Source organism: Fulmarus glacialis, unplaced genomic scaffold, assembly GCF_000690835.1.
Source record: "Fulmarus glacialis isolate BGI_N327 unplaced genomic scaffold, ASM69083v1 scaffold9410, whole genome shotgun sequence".
Taxonomy (NCBI): domain Eukaryota; kingdom Metazoa; phylum Chordata; class Aves; order Procellariiformes; family Procellariidae; genus Fulmarus; species Fulmarus glacialis.
This window is the reverse complement of record NW_009187093.1, coordinates 1628-17893: the sequence shown is the minus strand read 5'-3', so window position 1 is coordinate 17893 and position 16266 is coordinate 1628. Positions and strand designations below refer to the sequence as shown.

General features: G+C 39.2%; 1 protein-coding gene across 1 annotated transcript in view; it reads right to left on the bottom strand.

The window, feature by feature from the left end:
* The window catches only part of SEC63 (SEC63 homolog (S. cerevisiae)), a 56227-nt gene extending 44328 nt beyond the window's left edge, over positions 1-11899 (bottom strand). The window contains exons 1-2 of the mRNA XM_009573884.1: positions 11807-11899; positions 6358-6517 (exon numbers count right to left, since the gene is read on the bottom strand). Coding sequence (XP_009572179.1) covers positions 6358-6517; positions 11807-11899 — 253 coding nt within the window. The remainder of the gene's footprint in view (positions 1-6357; positions 6518-11806) is intronic.
* Positions 11900-16266: the final 4367 nt, after the last annotated feature.

The window sequence follows — 16266 nt, the reverse complement described above, 5'->3', positions numbered from 1 at the left end:
CCAGCCTTTGCCTGGCTAACGAGCACCTGGAAATTTTACTTCTGCCATTTTATACTCACCTCCAACAAGTCTCCCATTTCAGTACATCAGCTACTGTGTGCAAGAGAAACAAACAAAACCCAAAAAAACCTAATCCACATGCAAAACGGTGTTTGTATACAACTAAAGAGTGCAGCTAGAGCAACAGCTACTTCCTCAATTCAAAATAGGATGCATTTTCCTCCTCTTTGCAACATCTGCTTTTTATAAGTTGCCTTCATTTAGGTTTTTCCTGTTGAAGGGGGAAAGGGAGGAAAGAGTAAGATAACAGCTGTCTGTAAGCCATATAGCTCAGTAATATGGGCCCTTGGCAAGAGAGTATACGCATTAATGACAAACTAGCCAACGAGACTTCCTCCCACGTCCTTTCACGACAGGATGGGGCTGGAAGGAAATTGTATTTATACTATCAACATCACCATGACATGGCATGGAAGCTCTCTCTGTGAAGAGAGTTTTAGTTGTATTTCAGAGTTAATCAAGACCAACTTCGTCTTGGTCAAAGAAGTCTTTTATGCTAAGAAAAGTATGGTGGAAAGCAAATACCTTGTAGAGAATTTCTGTAAGCACTGAAATTGTATGTTATAAAGTGACTTCAATCCTGTTTATCTTTTAAGTAACTTGTCTATCCATAGACTATGCAACACTTCTGAACTGAGGAGGTCACTGTAAGTACTTTGCCTGCAAAAGAATAAGACCACTTGACCCTTCTCACACTAAAGGAGAGAGAATTAAGGAAAAAAATATACCCTGTCTCAATACATTTAGATATTGTTGGTGAACGAAGTGACTAAATTTGCCAATTTAAAAGAAGTTTGTGAATTATCTAAATGCAGGAATTACATTAACAATGTCAATCACATCCTAAAAAGTCTTACATCTCAACTTTGCACTTTTAACAAGGTGATGCCCTCATCTTAACTAAAACAGCAGTTATGCTACACGGAAACATTTTTCTTTGGCAAATTTCTAAAAGGTGATTGTGGAAGACAGTGACAACCTCTGTTTAGTTATTCTGAAGATACTGGGAGGTGGGATATGGTGCTCAGTGATCTACTTTAATTTCTAAGCAAGCATGCAATTCAGATGAAACGTCTAGGACTTCAATCTGCAAACCAAACTATCTGAGGCCAGAGAAACATGACCATAAATGCCAATATTGTGCACCAGCTCAACCATGAGTTCACATTTAACCCGGACCAGATGTGAGCACAGGATGATATTTCAAGCTCTAGCTGATTTGGCAGAAATAGAGGGTGGGAACACAGAGGATACCTGTCTACCCACAAACTAGTAAAGCAGTCAAATATTAAAGCTTGCAGAGACAAGGTACCAGAACCAGAAAAAGTGTATCAGCTTATTCTGAACTACTTAATTTTATAAAGTATATCTTCCCCAAAACTCAGCATGACATTAAACAGCTTGATGGGATTCCTTGAGAAGATTAGATTAGTAGTCCCATCATCCCCAAAGAGGGAAAGATGTAGATAAGGGAGGATAATTCAATCCCTTGCATCTGATCCAACTCTTGCAGGGCTTCAAAATAAGCTTCAAAACTTGTCTCACAATTTCGTGCAACAGATAAACCACACAAGTATTTTGCAGTTCTCCTGATCCACAAAGATTGTTCACATACTTAAAACAGGTACTAAACATGAAACTTTCTAAACAAAAAGGATATGACTAATATTTGGTTAAGCAACTGCCCACTTAGTTTCACTTGTGTAAGGCTTTAGAAAGCACTGTGAAGGAAAAATTCAGAGGACAACGAAAACAGGGTTAAAATGCAACGCTGACTCCCTACTGGTAGAATGCAAATTAATTTGGCATTTTCTCTTTGCAATTTTTTTTTTCTTTTAAGACAAAAATTGTGGGAGATCTCTATTGGTTCAGAACTGGATCCACCACAACTAGAAGCGAGCTAATTGTCACTTAAAATTGAACTACATTTTTTAATGCAAAACTAAGAGACATTACTAGCACATAGAACTGGCAGTTGAAAAAAAGCTGATGGCATTAAAGACTAGACAGATGATTAAGTTATGTGGACTAAAAAGCTTTGCTACAAAGAACAGGGAGGAAAATGTGCTGGGGGTTTTAAACAGTCACTGGACAACTATGAGCCATAGTGTGATGCTTTTATGAAAAAGTCATCGATGATACTTGAACAAATCAGGCATCACAAGCCTCATAGAAGACATAAGTGCTTATGTTAAGCATAAATCGCTCATTTCAAATATTGTCGATAAATTCAGTTGTGCAGCGCTGAAGCAAGATGAAACCAACTGTTCAGTTCAACCACACGGACCCAGATCAGCTACCTGATCCAATCTGTATCACAGCCCCACAGACATTTCTGCAGCACAACCACGGGGCAGTGCTGTTTGGTAACTGTCTTCACTGACTACGCTGCTTGCGGAAATACCTAAAACTGATGTGAAAATGGATTACCAGTGCACTTGAAGAAATAGAAAATGACTAAGAGAACTTTTTTTACTTAATCCTGTAAAACTAAGCCTAACAGGATATGACTTCTTTTAGTGTTTTTACTAGGATGCTTTTAACAAGCTGCTGTGCCTTGTCTTTAAAAATCTGTGCCACCCTGTGACACAATGCCCCAGTTCTCCAACCTGCCTATTCTCCAGCCCTGCAAGCACCAGATGACCCTCTCCTTTCCCACCTCTGCATACTCCCTGCAAGAACAGCCAATACCCTTCACCTTACCATGCCAAAAAGCTTCCAAAAGGCCCTTAGGGGAAGGCACCATGGAGAATAGAAAAATAGCTGTGCAAGGTAATCTAAAGAGTTGGCATAAGGTCAAATAAAAACTGACCACGGAGGAAAATGAGGCTAGAAACTAAAGGTGTTTTATAATAACCAGAGAACTGAGGTTTTGGAACAGCTTTCCAATAACAGTTGCAGGAGTCACATTTTACGAGCACTCTGACAATAACACCAAGGAAGAAAAAAAAAAAAACAACCAGGCAAGTGGTGTGAGTGAAAATTAAGCCCTTTGGACAGGTAAACAGCACACGCCCAAGTCACTTAAAGAGTCCCTGGCAATGATGTCCTGGAACAACTATGTTGCACAGAGGGACCTCTTCAGACAAATACCAAATGAAGACACGATGCTAAGCAGCCATCGCCTTTTATTTTTTTGCTTTTACAGACACATCTGAACAACTCTGGATCAAATCTAATTACAGTTGATTAAACCATATCAAAGCAAAAACACCTCATTAATTTCTTCCAATCTTGGGATGGCAATGGTCTCATTTGATTAACAACACTAAAAGGAAACAGAGCACTAAAAAGATGAATGATTGTTTATAGTTATCTGCCCAGAACATAAAGAGAGAATCAGATCCTTCCCAAGTTGAGGCTAAAATCAAGACTATTCAAATTATTCAGAGCTATCCTGAGGCACTTCCTCTGTCACATGTCATCATTAACACCTATTAACTTGTGGAATTCAAAAACAGGCAGCTACTTGGGAGAAAGAAGGAGGAGTACAGATAGCATCACTCCCAGCTTAGGCGGAAAGCCACTGGCAAAACATCATCCTGAGTAAGAATTTTCTGCTGTATCCAGGAAAAACAGACTTCCTGTTTATTTACAGACAACATATGTGATTGCACCAAAGAAAATACTTATCTTCTTAGGAAGACATTGGTTGCGGGGGGCGGGGGGGGGAAGGACAAAAATAAAGGCTAGCAAGAGCCGAATACCAGATAATTACCATGCTTAACAAGAGCAGCAATGTATTCCTAATGAGCAAGTTGTGGATAAATCAGATCCTTTTTTGATTTGCCTTCCTCTCCCAAGGAGCTTTCTTTCACACAAGTGGATTTGCCGTGCCACAGAACTGGCACACTGTCCCTACAATATCCTGCAGACCCCAAGCATGCAGGAGTAAATACATTACATGCTGTTCAGGGTAAAGCTTTGCAGTGAAATAGGAATTGTACCTTCTTTGTATTTTAGCTCTGGAATCTTTTAAGAGGTTCAGAGTATGAAAAGCAGATAAGAGTTCTCTGTCCCTTCTCGCTCCAGATTATGGCTCCCCATTAAAGCATAAGAGCACTTCAGACACCGCCCTTTGATACGGGATTACAGGGAGACAAGTGGCGGGGAGGGAAATGCTTTTCCTCTAGTCAGAACAACTTCTCATTTGATGGGTAAGCCCCTTAACAATAGTGAATCTCTCCTACAGTTTTTAAAATAGGTATTAAATAGCCTTGAAAAGCAAAGGCGTAATGCATCCGTGGGCTTTTGAATTAATCTCGCTAACAATAATCCATGCATCAAGGTATTGTTAAAGCACCCCTATCAGATGAGGATGTAGAGTGCCAGTTCATTTCTGTAAATAATCTGGGGAAGCATCCCATGCTTCCTCCATTTCCCCCCAAATTGCTATGGATGCATCCAAAGTTCCCAAGATTCACAAGCAATTTTTCATCAGTACAACTCTCTTACCTTCAGGGGGTTCTCACAAGTGCCTATTATAACATCTTAACAAATGTATGCGAATATCCAACCAAAACTACATCTTAATACACTCTACAATTTCTGAAGAAATAAAACAATTACTGGTGCAAAAGGAAACCTGAGTGCCATCTCTTTCAATTATTCAGAAAGAGCGAGTCAGGTCCTCCAGTAATACAAGTAGGTATTTTAATCCAACATTGTCTAAAGCTTTTAGACAAATGAAAATAAAATCAAGACCCTAGCACAGCTAGGTATTAATCACTAAATGCGAAAAAAAAGTTCATTTGTACACTAATCTGCTTACTACTTTTGAGTGAAAATAAAGTAATTAACAAGTATTTTAGACTTTTGCTTCCTTAAAGGTAGCTGTCCATTTGGGTACATACCTTAACTAGAGAATGACTGAAGATCACTGATCTATAGATTTGAGATATAGTCAACTTTATGTTGAATCCAAAGAAGCAACATCTGAATGACAAGCTCAAAGCAATTATTAAAGGGGGGGAGGGAGGGGAGAGGAGGAAGACCATCTTTGATCTTTATTTCTTTTACTTGGTGACTAAAGGTTTTCTTCCTTTGTATGCCAGGTGATAATACAGGTACCAGCAGAGAATGCTTCAGTAAACAATTGACGACTCTTTGCCAGAACTTACGCATGCCTCTTGAATATCCAGGTCTTTAGAGAGAGCGATTTTAGGATAAATAAGCCAGAGGTGTCTGCTTTTTCTGGGTGGCTAACCCAGACTACACAGTTCTTGGGCATCCCAGAATAGCTGAGCATTTGAGGTTGGAAAAGACCTCTGGAGATCATCTGATCCAACCTTGCTGTTCAGAGGAGGGTCAGCAAAGCAGGTTGCACAGGGCTCTGGCTGTGCGCCTTTGACTATCTTCAAGGACAGAGACCCCACAGTCTCTCTGAGCAACCTGTTCTAGTGTTCGATCACCCTCACACAGCAAAAGATTTTTCTCATGTCTGTCTCAACATCTGTTCATTCACCCATCACACAATGGGTGAGGAACACTGGGCACACAAACACAGAAGGAAGCTATCACAGGTTGGATTCACCGTTTCCATAGATTACATACAACCTGTGGCCTACAAGTCAGCCATGCCTAACTGAAGTTTGGTTTTGATGTTCACCTATACCCATACCTTACTTACTGGCACACATACTGCCTTTCTGCACTTCTCCCTTGCCCCCTCATCATAAGAATACAAAGTCTTTGGCTTCTCATACAGATGCTGTCTTCAAAAACCAAGGCCTTTATGAAACGCAGCAACTGCATATTGTTTTACCACACTCGGATCACCACCTCGGCAGTCCTACTGACGACTAGCGAAGCAGACACGCTTCTGTCAGCACACGAGGAAGACGAAGGGTGCTGGCAGCACGGGCGCTGCCAGGCAGCTCAGGAACACAAGCCCCTCTGTTACCAGAAGAATCTGTGACACACATGCTGGCACGACTCCACAAAACATGTTAAAAACAGGACCACAGGAAGAATGAACCACTTCTGTGGGCAATGACGAGGGCACCAGACAACTGGGCTATGACAAGACATCAGAAGAAAGATCTGGGATACAAGTCATTTTGGAGTGAACACCATAATGCAATACAAATACAACAGCACTGCACGAGTTTTGTTCCATTTTTAGTAATTAGGGTAGCCTAACCTAGCCGTTACTTCAGAAATTACTTCTGACCTACTCTTTTCTGACAGCGAAGCAGAAGTGGTCTTCACTGTTCTACTACTGAAAGCGCTAGAGAAGTCTTATATATTTTATAAGATCCATTTTATCCTTAGGAATGCCTGACAAATGATCCCTACCTAGACCTAACCTTTTTGTTTCAGGTTCTAGAGGCTCCAACAAGTGCTCCAAAAGAAAACCTAAGTGAGATTCTTTTTCATTTTTTACATCCTCCTGAGGAAAAGAGACATTTATTGGAGATGGGCAACTCTGGAACAGAGGGAATGGAAAGAGGTACACCTGAAATAATATAGAAGAGAAAAGTTTTCATCACCAGAACCTTGTTTCAGCTGCAACAAACGCAGGTCAGTTTTAGGAAAAAAAGCCACAGAATACGACTATTGGCATCAGTACTCGTATCTAAGCATAGAAAAGTTTAAAAAGATCATACAGTCAATTTTTAGGACAACCAAAAACTAACAAAAAAACTCATATCCAGAATAAATGGAAGCCACCGGTTTTCCATCATTCTGCCTCAAACAGTAGGAAAGAACGGTAGTACGTCCCAGCCTCCTGCGTCCTTTCTGCCTTCAGGCTACTAAGAAAAGCAAAGGCAACAAGTCTAAAATACAGCTCCAGCGGACTGTACTAGAAAAAGAAATATAAGGAGGTGCATATGAAACATTCTGCCCACCAGATGCGAACAATTCACTCAAAGGAGAACGCTGCTTGGTTTCAAAAGAAAAGGACTTCTTTCAGCAAGGAACACGGAGTGACAGAGTTCTGCAGCCTAGGAAATGCCAAGATCACTTTAAAGACAAGACTTTCACAAAACTTACTTGCAGCATGTCATCCTCTCTCTAGCCCTGTCTTAGAAACTTGTACCTGTGGAATGCATCACAAGATACAAGTAACACACATAGCATGCAAGTCTTGACTAAAGGCTATGACCCACGGGTACCGCGGCTCTAAGCATTAAACCTGTTCTGTTAAAATTGAGGGTAACAGGCTCAGCTGAAACACTGCTCTTGAGAGTTTCTGATTTTGCTGGTTTTTATTCAGAGTTCTACAGTTCTAATCCTCTAAACTGTGCACTAAATAGGTTCCTGTCTCCTTTCAACAGGTATGTACATGTGTACATATACGCAACGTATACACATACACACGCAAAAGCTGAAGTCTTGGACTTTTTCCTACTTCAACAATCACAGAAATTAAACAATTTATTTACCGAGATCTTGAATTGGGGCTCTCTGAACAAATTTACTTTTTTAATCAAAGAATCATTTCTCAGATAACAGGTGATGAATACAAGTATGAAAACGCTACCCTACTGCCTTACGAGCCCATTTTTGCTTAACTCTGTTGATGTTTTCCTTGATAATTATTGTAAAATAGACTCCACATGGATATAGTATGGTATCCGGGAATAATTTAAAAATCTCAGGATTAGGAAAAAACCCTACACTTACTTTCAAAAGAAGCCACTGACAAACACTGATAACGATGTTCTAAAGCAGTAACCCATCTTCCCCGCAACTAAGAGGCAGGATTCAAACTCGCAGTAACTCAAAGTCAGCAACTCCTCTGAAGTACTAAATAATTTCAAACCTTATTATAATAGAATTGACTTCTAGTGTAAAACCCCAAATTATGAGGCATGAAGCAAATTAAACTGATTTAGAAGTGTTCTAAAATGCAGTTGCTTAAATCCAAAAGCCTTCAAATGACCACTAGTGTTTCAATTAAGATTACTTTTTTTTTTAAAAAAACTGGAAAGCATGTTTCAGGACTTTGAACTGACCATATCAGTGCAGAATTACATGATCTGAATAGATGCTTTCTAATTTTAATGTCTATTACTGCAAGAATTTTCCTCATTACCCCGAGTTTATCTGTAACGAGGTCATGTCCAAGTTAGCCTCTTCACTAAAATGTTTTAGCTGAATAATCTGACCCTAGTTGCTTTCAAAGACATTTTTTCTGTATAGTAAATATTCATAGAAATAATAAAAAAAAAAATCACCTGTTTCGAGCAACATGTTGTTGTTAACTATTAAAATTCCAAGCAGTTCATAAACTACAGAAAGTCCTGTGAAAGACCTTAATAGCAAGGCTTCTTCTTTTCTAGAGCATGTTTCACAGCAACTAGATTAAGCGTAAAAGGGACAAAAAATAACCTAACTTTTCATTCACACACTGTTCCACATGTATTTGCTGACCAACAGATAGCATTTTTTACTAACAACTTTAATAAATAGTAACATAAGATGATTCAACATCTTGAAAGTTGACTTCTTTTCAGAGTTTACTTACTTGGACTTTCTGTTTACAGTCAGCCTTGCTGGTCTCAGGGCACAGTTCCAGATTACATTACTCCTAATCCAGCCATTTCCAAACCTCCTCCTTCCTATTAGTATACTGTCTCATTTGTGCTGACAAAACCATCAGTGGGACTAACCATGCTAACTTCTAAGCTACATCACCTAAATAACCAAATTTATAGTAGGGCTGGACCTGCAGGTCTATCAGCTAAACTTTAATGGAATCTGAGAGGAATCAGAAAACTGGCCATTTTAATACGGAACAACACCCACATGAGTCAAGGCTAACAATTTTAGATGAAATCAACAATGCTGGGCTCCAAGACTTACACATCCTTAATTATTAGCTTTATTTTATCAACTTGGTGTGAGGAGGAAACCAGAACACATTCAATCCAAAACAAATGTAGACAAAAGTCACTTAGCAAACCACCAATCACTAAAAATGCTTGTATTCAGTATTGTTCTGATGCACACCTTGAAGAAACTATAATAAAGGACAGAATTAGCGGACACAGGGATAAGTACCATACATCCATTTATCATCAGTGGGGCTTTTGTAAAGGGAAAGTGAGCTTTACAAACTTGAGTCCTCTAAAGGACGTAAACATATGGAAGAGGAGATCCTACTGATACAGTCTGTGGTTTCCAAAAGGCTTCTGAAAGGTTCCTCTTAAAACTCTTTCAGGACAATCATCTAACTATTGCAAAAATAAATATGTGACTAGAAGACAGAATGAATGGACAATTCTCACAGCAGAAGGAAATCGCCAGGAGTTCTGCAGGAATCTGTTGGAACTACGGTACTCCGATTTCACTAATAAGTAACCTGGGTAAAGAGGAGAGCAGTAAAATAAAGCTTCTGGACGATATTAACTTATTCTGGACAACAAAGGCAAGGGTATCCTAAAGAATTGTAAAGATCAAGCAAGCGGACTACAGAATGGCACATGGAATTCAGGGTATGAAAATGTAAAGAGCAATGGGGACCATCCTAATTTTATATACATAAGGATGAGCTTGGGGCTGACCATTACCTCTCAGGAATGCAATCTTGGTGTTCTGAGAAACTGTTCTATGAATACGTCAGCTGAATGCTTATTAGTTATAAAAAGCAAAGCAAATGTTTAGAGCATTCCTGTGAGGAAAAGAGGAGAGCATTAGCCCACCACATAAGCTTAAGGTATGTACAACCTTGAATATGATGCACAGTCCTAGTCCCCACCTCTCAGAGAGGGGCAACTAGAAAACATTCAATTGAGGTGAAAGGGTCATTGAACATGTGATAAGACTAATGTCCAAAATACAAGCCACAAATCTTTCGGCTGGGAGAGAGAAAAGTGCAAGAAGAGGTAACAGAAGGCTGTAAAAAACCTAAGTGACAGCCAGGACAGACAGGATTGAATGTTTACTGCCTCTTTCAGTAAAGCAAATAAAATCAGAAGCAGGTGCAAAACAAAGGTGATCATTTGCAGTGTGGGCAGCAGAGCTGGTGAACTCCTTGCCATAGGACGGTATAGATTCTATGCTAAAAGAGAGTCATTGAATTGAAAACCATTGGAAACTGGGAGAATACGCAAAGGAAGCATCATTTATGCTTGTCCTGGTATTCCCTCCTTAAGGCATACACTTTTGTAATATCATGTAAAGAATGTATCTGACCTGACCCAGTACATCCATTCTTTTGTTTCTATTAAAAAAAAAAAAAATTATTGATACATGACACTTTACTAGTAAGCCTTCGTAGAACTCACAATGCTAGCAAATATCCTAGTTTCAAATAGTTCAACCAGCCAACCAAGATAAAGGCACCTTTTGAATCTAAAATGCATCATCTCCAACAGATATATATTTAGAATGCTTGTAAGCAATCTTCTGTACAAGGGGAATATTAAGTGAAAATCTGAAAACACCTCCTCAATTTTCTCAATTGGACACTTACTTAAAAACTGGTGGAGACACAAATCTTTTTGCTCAGGAAAGAAATGAAGTACTTATTTTTGGGCTCCTCCCTACTCTTGATATGGTCCAGCCAGCACGACCTCCCTCACCATGAAATGGAGTCACATGTGTCAGGTCCTGGCTAACAACTGAGGGAAAGGAGTACAAATCTCTCAGTGGGAGAAGGCAGCACCTCAGGGTGAAAGGACGCAGCAGCAGCCCCAGTCTAGACTTGTTCAAATTGCTGCGGATCTGCACCTTCTTCACAGGCAGGAATTTAAAGAACAAAAAACCAAACAAACAAAAAAGCCACCCCAAAAAAAAGCCACTGGAATCGCTGTTGATCCCAGTCCTCATCATTTACCTTGCTCCTCTCTCAAATTCCTGCTCCTCCTGCAAGAATGGTTTAGCTGCTCATGAAACCGTAACTGAACCATCACACTTTACCCTTGAATATATGAGGTTAAATAGCACTAACTTGAATTCTCTAATACGTAGCCTGCACATCCTGGTAGTTCAGTGTCATCTACATGACTAGTCAAGGTATCCTTGCAGCAAGTAGAAAATGAACAAAAAGGTGTATAATAAAACTTTTACAACGCTGTTTTCACAAGCTTCCATAACAAAGGTTGAATTTTTAAAAAATAGAAACAGCTTTATTTTCATGTACATGTAATGAGCGAGAAAGTTCTTGTAATAACTTGATTTTTACCTTGCAACAAAAAATTTTCAGAACTAAGTGTTCTGGACAGCCTTGAAGTTACTCGACTAATCTCCAATACAGGGTTATTCATTTTATTTTACTGTTAGGAGGCTACAATGCTTATAGTAAGATTACAATACTTTAAAAAAATTCCATGAAAAGACATGCCTTTTTTCCAAATAACAGAGCAGTTCAGATAACACTGTCCAAATGCTTTGTTTTGAAAAGTATTTTTAGAGATAATTGCTAGGCATTACTAATGACATCTCATGATGTTTGCCCTTTCTTCAAATGTTTCTGCGAAAAACCCTACTGCTTCAAAATGGCAATATAGTAAAAAATTAACAAAAGAGTATTAAGTATCACCCTTATATTCTATTCTCCCTTTTAACAGTCACCTAACAAGCTGTATTTTTTTGAACTTGAAATGGTTTAAGTTAACCATAGTACACTCAATCTCTCAATACCTCAAAAAAATTCAATTTATATGTAATAAGAGTTCTTAAATGCATAACTGAGTTTCACTTACTCTCCTCCCACTTCCTGACACAATGCCTAAAGGTTATATTAACAGGAAAGGATAAGCACACGCACATTCGGGCACAAAATGCTTGTACTCACAGATACCAAGTTTTCACACCCATGCTCGTCCACCACGTAAGCATTAGCAATGAGCATGGCATCCTGTGTTTTTATCCTGTCCTTTACCTTCATCCTGTACTTTTATCCTGTACTACCAAATACCAAAATGCTGTGAAATACTTTTGAGGTAAGGTTAATGATATTTCAGTGAGCTGTGAGCAAGGACAAGGGTCACAGTCAACCCACTCCAACCTATCTTATCTCACCAGAGGATTAGAAGCAGCACAGAAGAATTTTACCCCGGAGTGGGAGCAGCAGTATTAGGTAGTACCAAGATGCCCTTCCACTCCCCCAGCTGCTGTAAGGTACAAGTGCTCATTACGCCATTACAAATAAAACAGAAGAAATGCTGCCTGCATTCTCTACATTGGCTTGAGTCACATCCAAGTTGCAGACTTGCTGTTTGCCCTTAAAGAGCCAAATAAACTTTATAGCCTCAGTTCCTCTACTTCCATCTTAAAGCAGGGGATTAATATGGATCTCTGAAGACAGCCTCAAGATCTACAGATGAAAAATGCACCAAAAATTACAGAGAAACCTTCGTATTTACACTACTACATAGGGATATCCAGTATAGTGGGCAGATGTACAGAGAAGTACGGTTCTTAATACAGTAAACTTTTACAGAAGGACTTTCTCAGGACTTCTATTCAAGGTTTTGAACATGGGTACCAAGTACTACCTATCTATAGTAGTAGGCAAAAAACCCTACTGCTTCAAAATAGCAATAGAGTAAAGAATTAACAAAATAGTATTAAGTATCACCATTATATTCTATGCTGCCTTTTAATAGTCACCTAATAAGCTATATTTTTTAAGTATTTCTGTACTTTGCCCAGCCTCAACACAAAAAGGCTGCATTGGGGGTTCTCAAACTACCTATGCTACTTCCTAGAGGCATGGCATCTTCAAAGATTAGCAGGAAATAGCCTTATTTAACCAGACTTTTTTTTTTTAAAGTTTTTCTTTGTATTAGCCCAGTGTTCTTCAAGAAAACTTTAGCTACATCTCAGAAACAGACACATTTGAGAAGGGAGGGTGCAAGGGAAAAAAAAGGGTTAGTGAGCAACAGGACAACATATAAATGGGGGGGACGGGACCGACAAAAAAAAACCCCACACACTTTATATGGATTTCTATCACAGTGAAAGTAAGCTGAACAGCTTTTGTCCATTTCATATCAATATTTTTTCCTAGATATGAAAATGCAGCAGCTCTTTTTTTTTTTTTCATTCTTACAGTAGGTTTTTCTGTTCTTATACTTCAAGAAGGAAGATCTATGTTCCAAGCAGAATATCTTCTACAGCCTCTTTTCTCTCACAGCAGAGACAGAGACAAAACTTTCATTAATGTTATCCTGCATTCACAGCTATTATTCTTTGGGGTTTTTGAACTGTTTTCAACATCTTGTTTTGTTCAAGTTCCTGTAAAAGACTCAGGATAGAGGCTTTTATTCTTTCCAGCAGCTTTGTAACATGTTATGAATACCCAGTGCCCTAAAACAGGATAACTTATTTAATGTAGACCTATATCAACTCAAAAATTGGGCGGAATGACAAGCTTTCCCAGATACATATACTTAACTACAAAGCACATCACAATCTACGACCACCTGTTTCAGCACAGCTTTATAATTACATGTCTCAATTCAGGAGCTCAGGTACAAGTCAAAAAGTACACAAAGTTCAGCAAACACATCAGCATTGTGCAACAACTGGCGCATTATCCAACTAAATTAATTCACCTCTTGCTCTCCATTTCCTTTCTAGATGCTGATGTTTAATCCACACAAGCCTACAGTGAAACTGGTTAAAAGCAAGTCCAACAACACGAAAATACTTTGGTGGGTACTTATCCATCCCTAATTGCTGAGAAAGAACATCTTTTCTTCAACTCTCACAATTCACTTTTGAACAACCACTTAAAAATTCCCATTTCAGAAAATACTTTTTAGTTAAGAAGTGAATCTGCACCACAATTAACTTTTTAGCAATCGTGGTTTTGTTCCAAATCAAGAACAGTACTTGCAATAGTTTTCCTCATGCTAAAGTTATACCAATATTTACCCAAAACAGAGGAAGTCCACAATAAGTATGAACTGGTTTATTGTTTTCTTTTTTCTTTTTTTCAATAATAAAACACACATACACACATGTATGTTTTAAAGATACAAGTCGAGGATAAACAACATGGCAGTTTCACCATCACCTGAAGCCATCACCACCACTGAAAGGATCAGTCTTCTCCCCTCCCAGCTCACATCCTGCACCATCCCAGACATCCACAAAGTGAGTCCTACCCAGAAACTAATACACATTAAAAGTAAGACAGAAAAAAAAGCCGAAAATTTGTTTTAGCTCAAGTGAGTTTCTTCCAGTCCGCCACACAGCAGTGGTGCTCTCTTTGGCACAAGGGAGGGGGAGAAATACAAGACTTGCTCTGTTAGAGCACTGCTACCTTGAAGCAGTTATGAAACTGCAGCCCAAGACACAAAGCTGGACAATTAACCTTTTACAAGAACCTTATTACCTCTACAATGAACACCGAGGAGATAAAGTCATTGGGAGAAATCCGTTTTACAAAGTCAATTACCTTCTTGTTTGGTTTATCAAAGCTGAGGTAATGAAATTATAGGACAGTTCACAGGGTGACTACCACACCACAGCAAAACCCTCCCAAATATAGATATTGATCCCTACTGCAGGCTGCAGCAACACCTCACATGGACTCTCTCAGAATGCCTTGAGAAAGCAGCTTTAGACACCCAGGAAATAAAAGTAGCTCAAATTTTACTCAGGACTTGAGAGAGACAAGAAGTTAAATCATGCTATTCTTCAAGACAATAGTATTGAAAAGGCCTTTCAAAGCTCCTTTTAAAAATAACTAAGAGCAAAATCTTAATGACTTGCCAAAAAAGTATCCTACTAAAAAACTGACATTAAGTAACACATTGAGTGTTCTCTAAGTAGTAAACCAATATAGACACATTCTTAATTTCCAATCTTCACTATGGCAAAAATGAACACTTTTTTTTTTCTTTAATTTACTATACAAAACAACAGCACAGAACAAATCCGTAGGATTTGTTACAGAACATCAGCAATTCCCAGATTTTTGGTGCTAAATCTCACTTGGAGAGCCGTGAACGTTTTGCACTCTCATTCCTCCCCCTCTGCTGGCTCTCTATGGTGCCAAGTACCAGCTATCTCTGGTAGTGCATTTGTAGAAGGAAGCAACGGGCACTAAGGCTCGACCTCCATGCTGTAAGCATTTCACTCTTGCTTCAGACTAGCTCTAGTCCGCTCTCACAAATCAATGTGGCTGAAACACATCTTCCAACCTAGTTTTTACCAAAAAAGGAATCTGCTCTGTGTCTTTTCGGCTACTTTGGTTCGCACTGCAAAAGGGTCTTGAAGTGAGGAGGGCAGGCGTGTGATTTACTTCATAAAAGTTCGTGCCGATCCAGTCTTCTCACTCGCGGCAGGCTCTGCTGCAGCTGGAGCTGAAACAGCTAGACAGTCCACCTGGTCCTCACCAACTCCGCCCAGGGCCACAAAGGGATCTCTACACTGGATTCTCTAGCACAGGTAGGACAAAACACAATTCCAGAACAAAGACGTTAGTTGGTTCTATATGGAGAGAGCAGAGGTCTTGGCAGAGCTTATTCAGTTTGGCCCAGTACTGTGCCTCACTGGTTGGAAAATCTGCTCTAAATTAGTATCAAAATAAACATCTCTTATCAAAGTCTAGATATTTGTACTCGTTACAGGAATCAGAAGCTAGCAGTACTGGAAAGTTTCTCTTCTGAAGACATAGGTCTTCTCTTAGCTTCCAAAACTATACATGTGTTTTGGTTTGTTGGGTTTTTTTAGTGAACTATTCTGAAAAAAGTCATGGCTAAACAATCAATACTTTGTATCATCACAGGGTTTTAATTTATTCCTGAAATCCGGTTCAAATGCTGGAACGGGTACGGTTGAATACATACGAAGTTGTGTAAAGACTATTCAGAGGATTTTGCTGGAAACGAGTCGCAGTCGCACAAGAGCTGTACACTTAAACAACTAGAACACCACAATGAAGCACGGGAGCGCTCCAGTAGTCCTGAATGTGATCTGCGCAACACCTCAACTCTTTATTCAAAAAGAGCCTGCAGAACAGAACTCAACCAGGAGACTGTAGGCACACTATTAAACCGCATGCTAAAAATTGGACTATACTCACATTTTAAAATCCATGAAGACAATTATGAGGGAGAAGTCATTCTTTCATTTCCATTCATTGCCATGCCTGATGATTTTCATTTAGTTGACTCACTTTTGTACCAACAGCGTAATAAAATTTACCTTCTGTTTTGGAAAGTATGGTTTGATACAGCTTTCTAAGAACCTAGCACTAATTGCAGAACGACATGCAGCAGGCCCTCCACACGCACGACA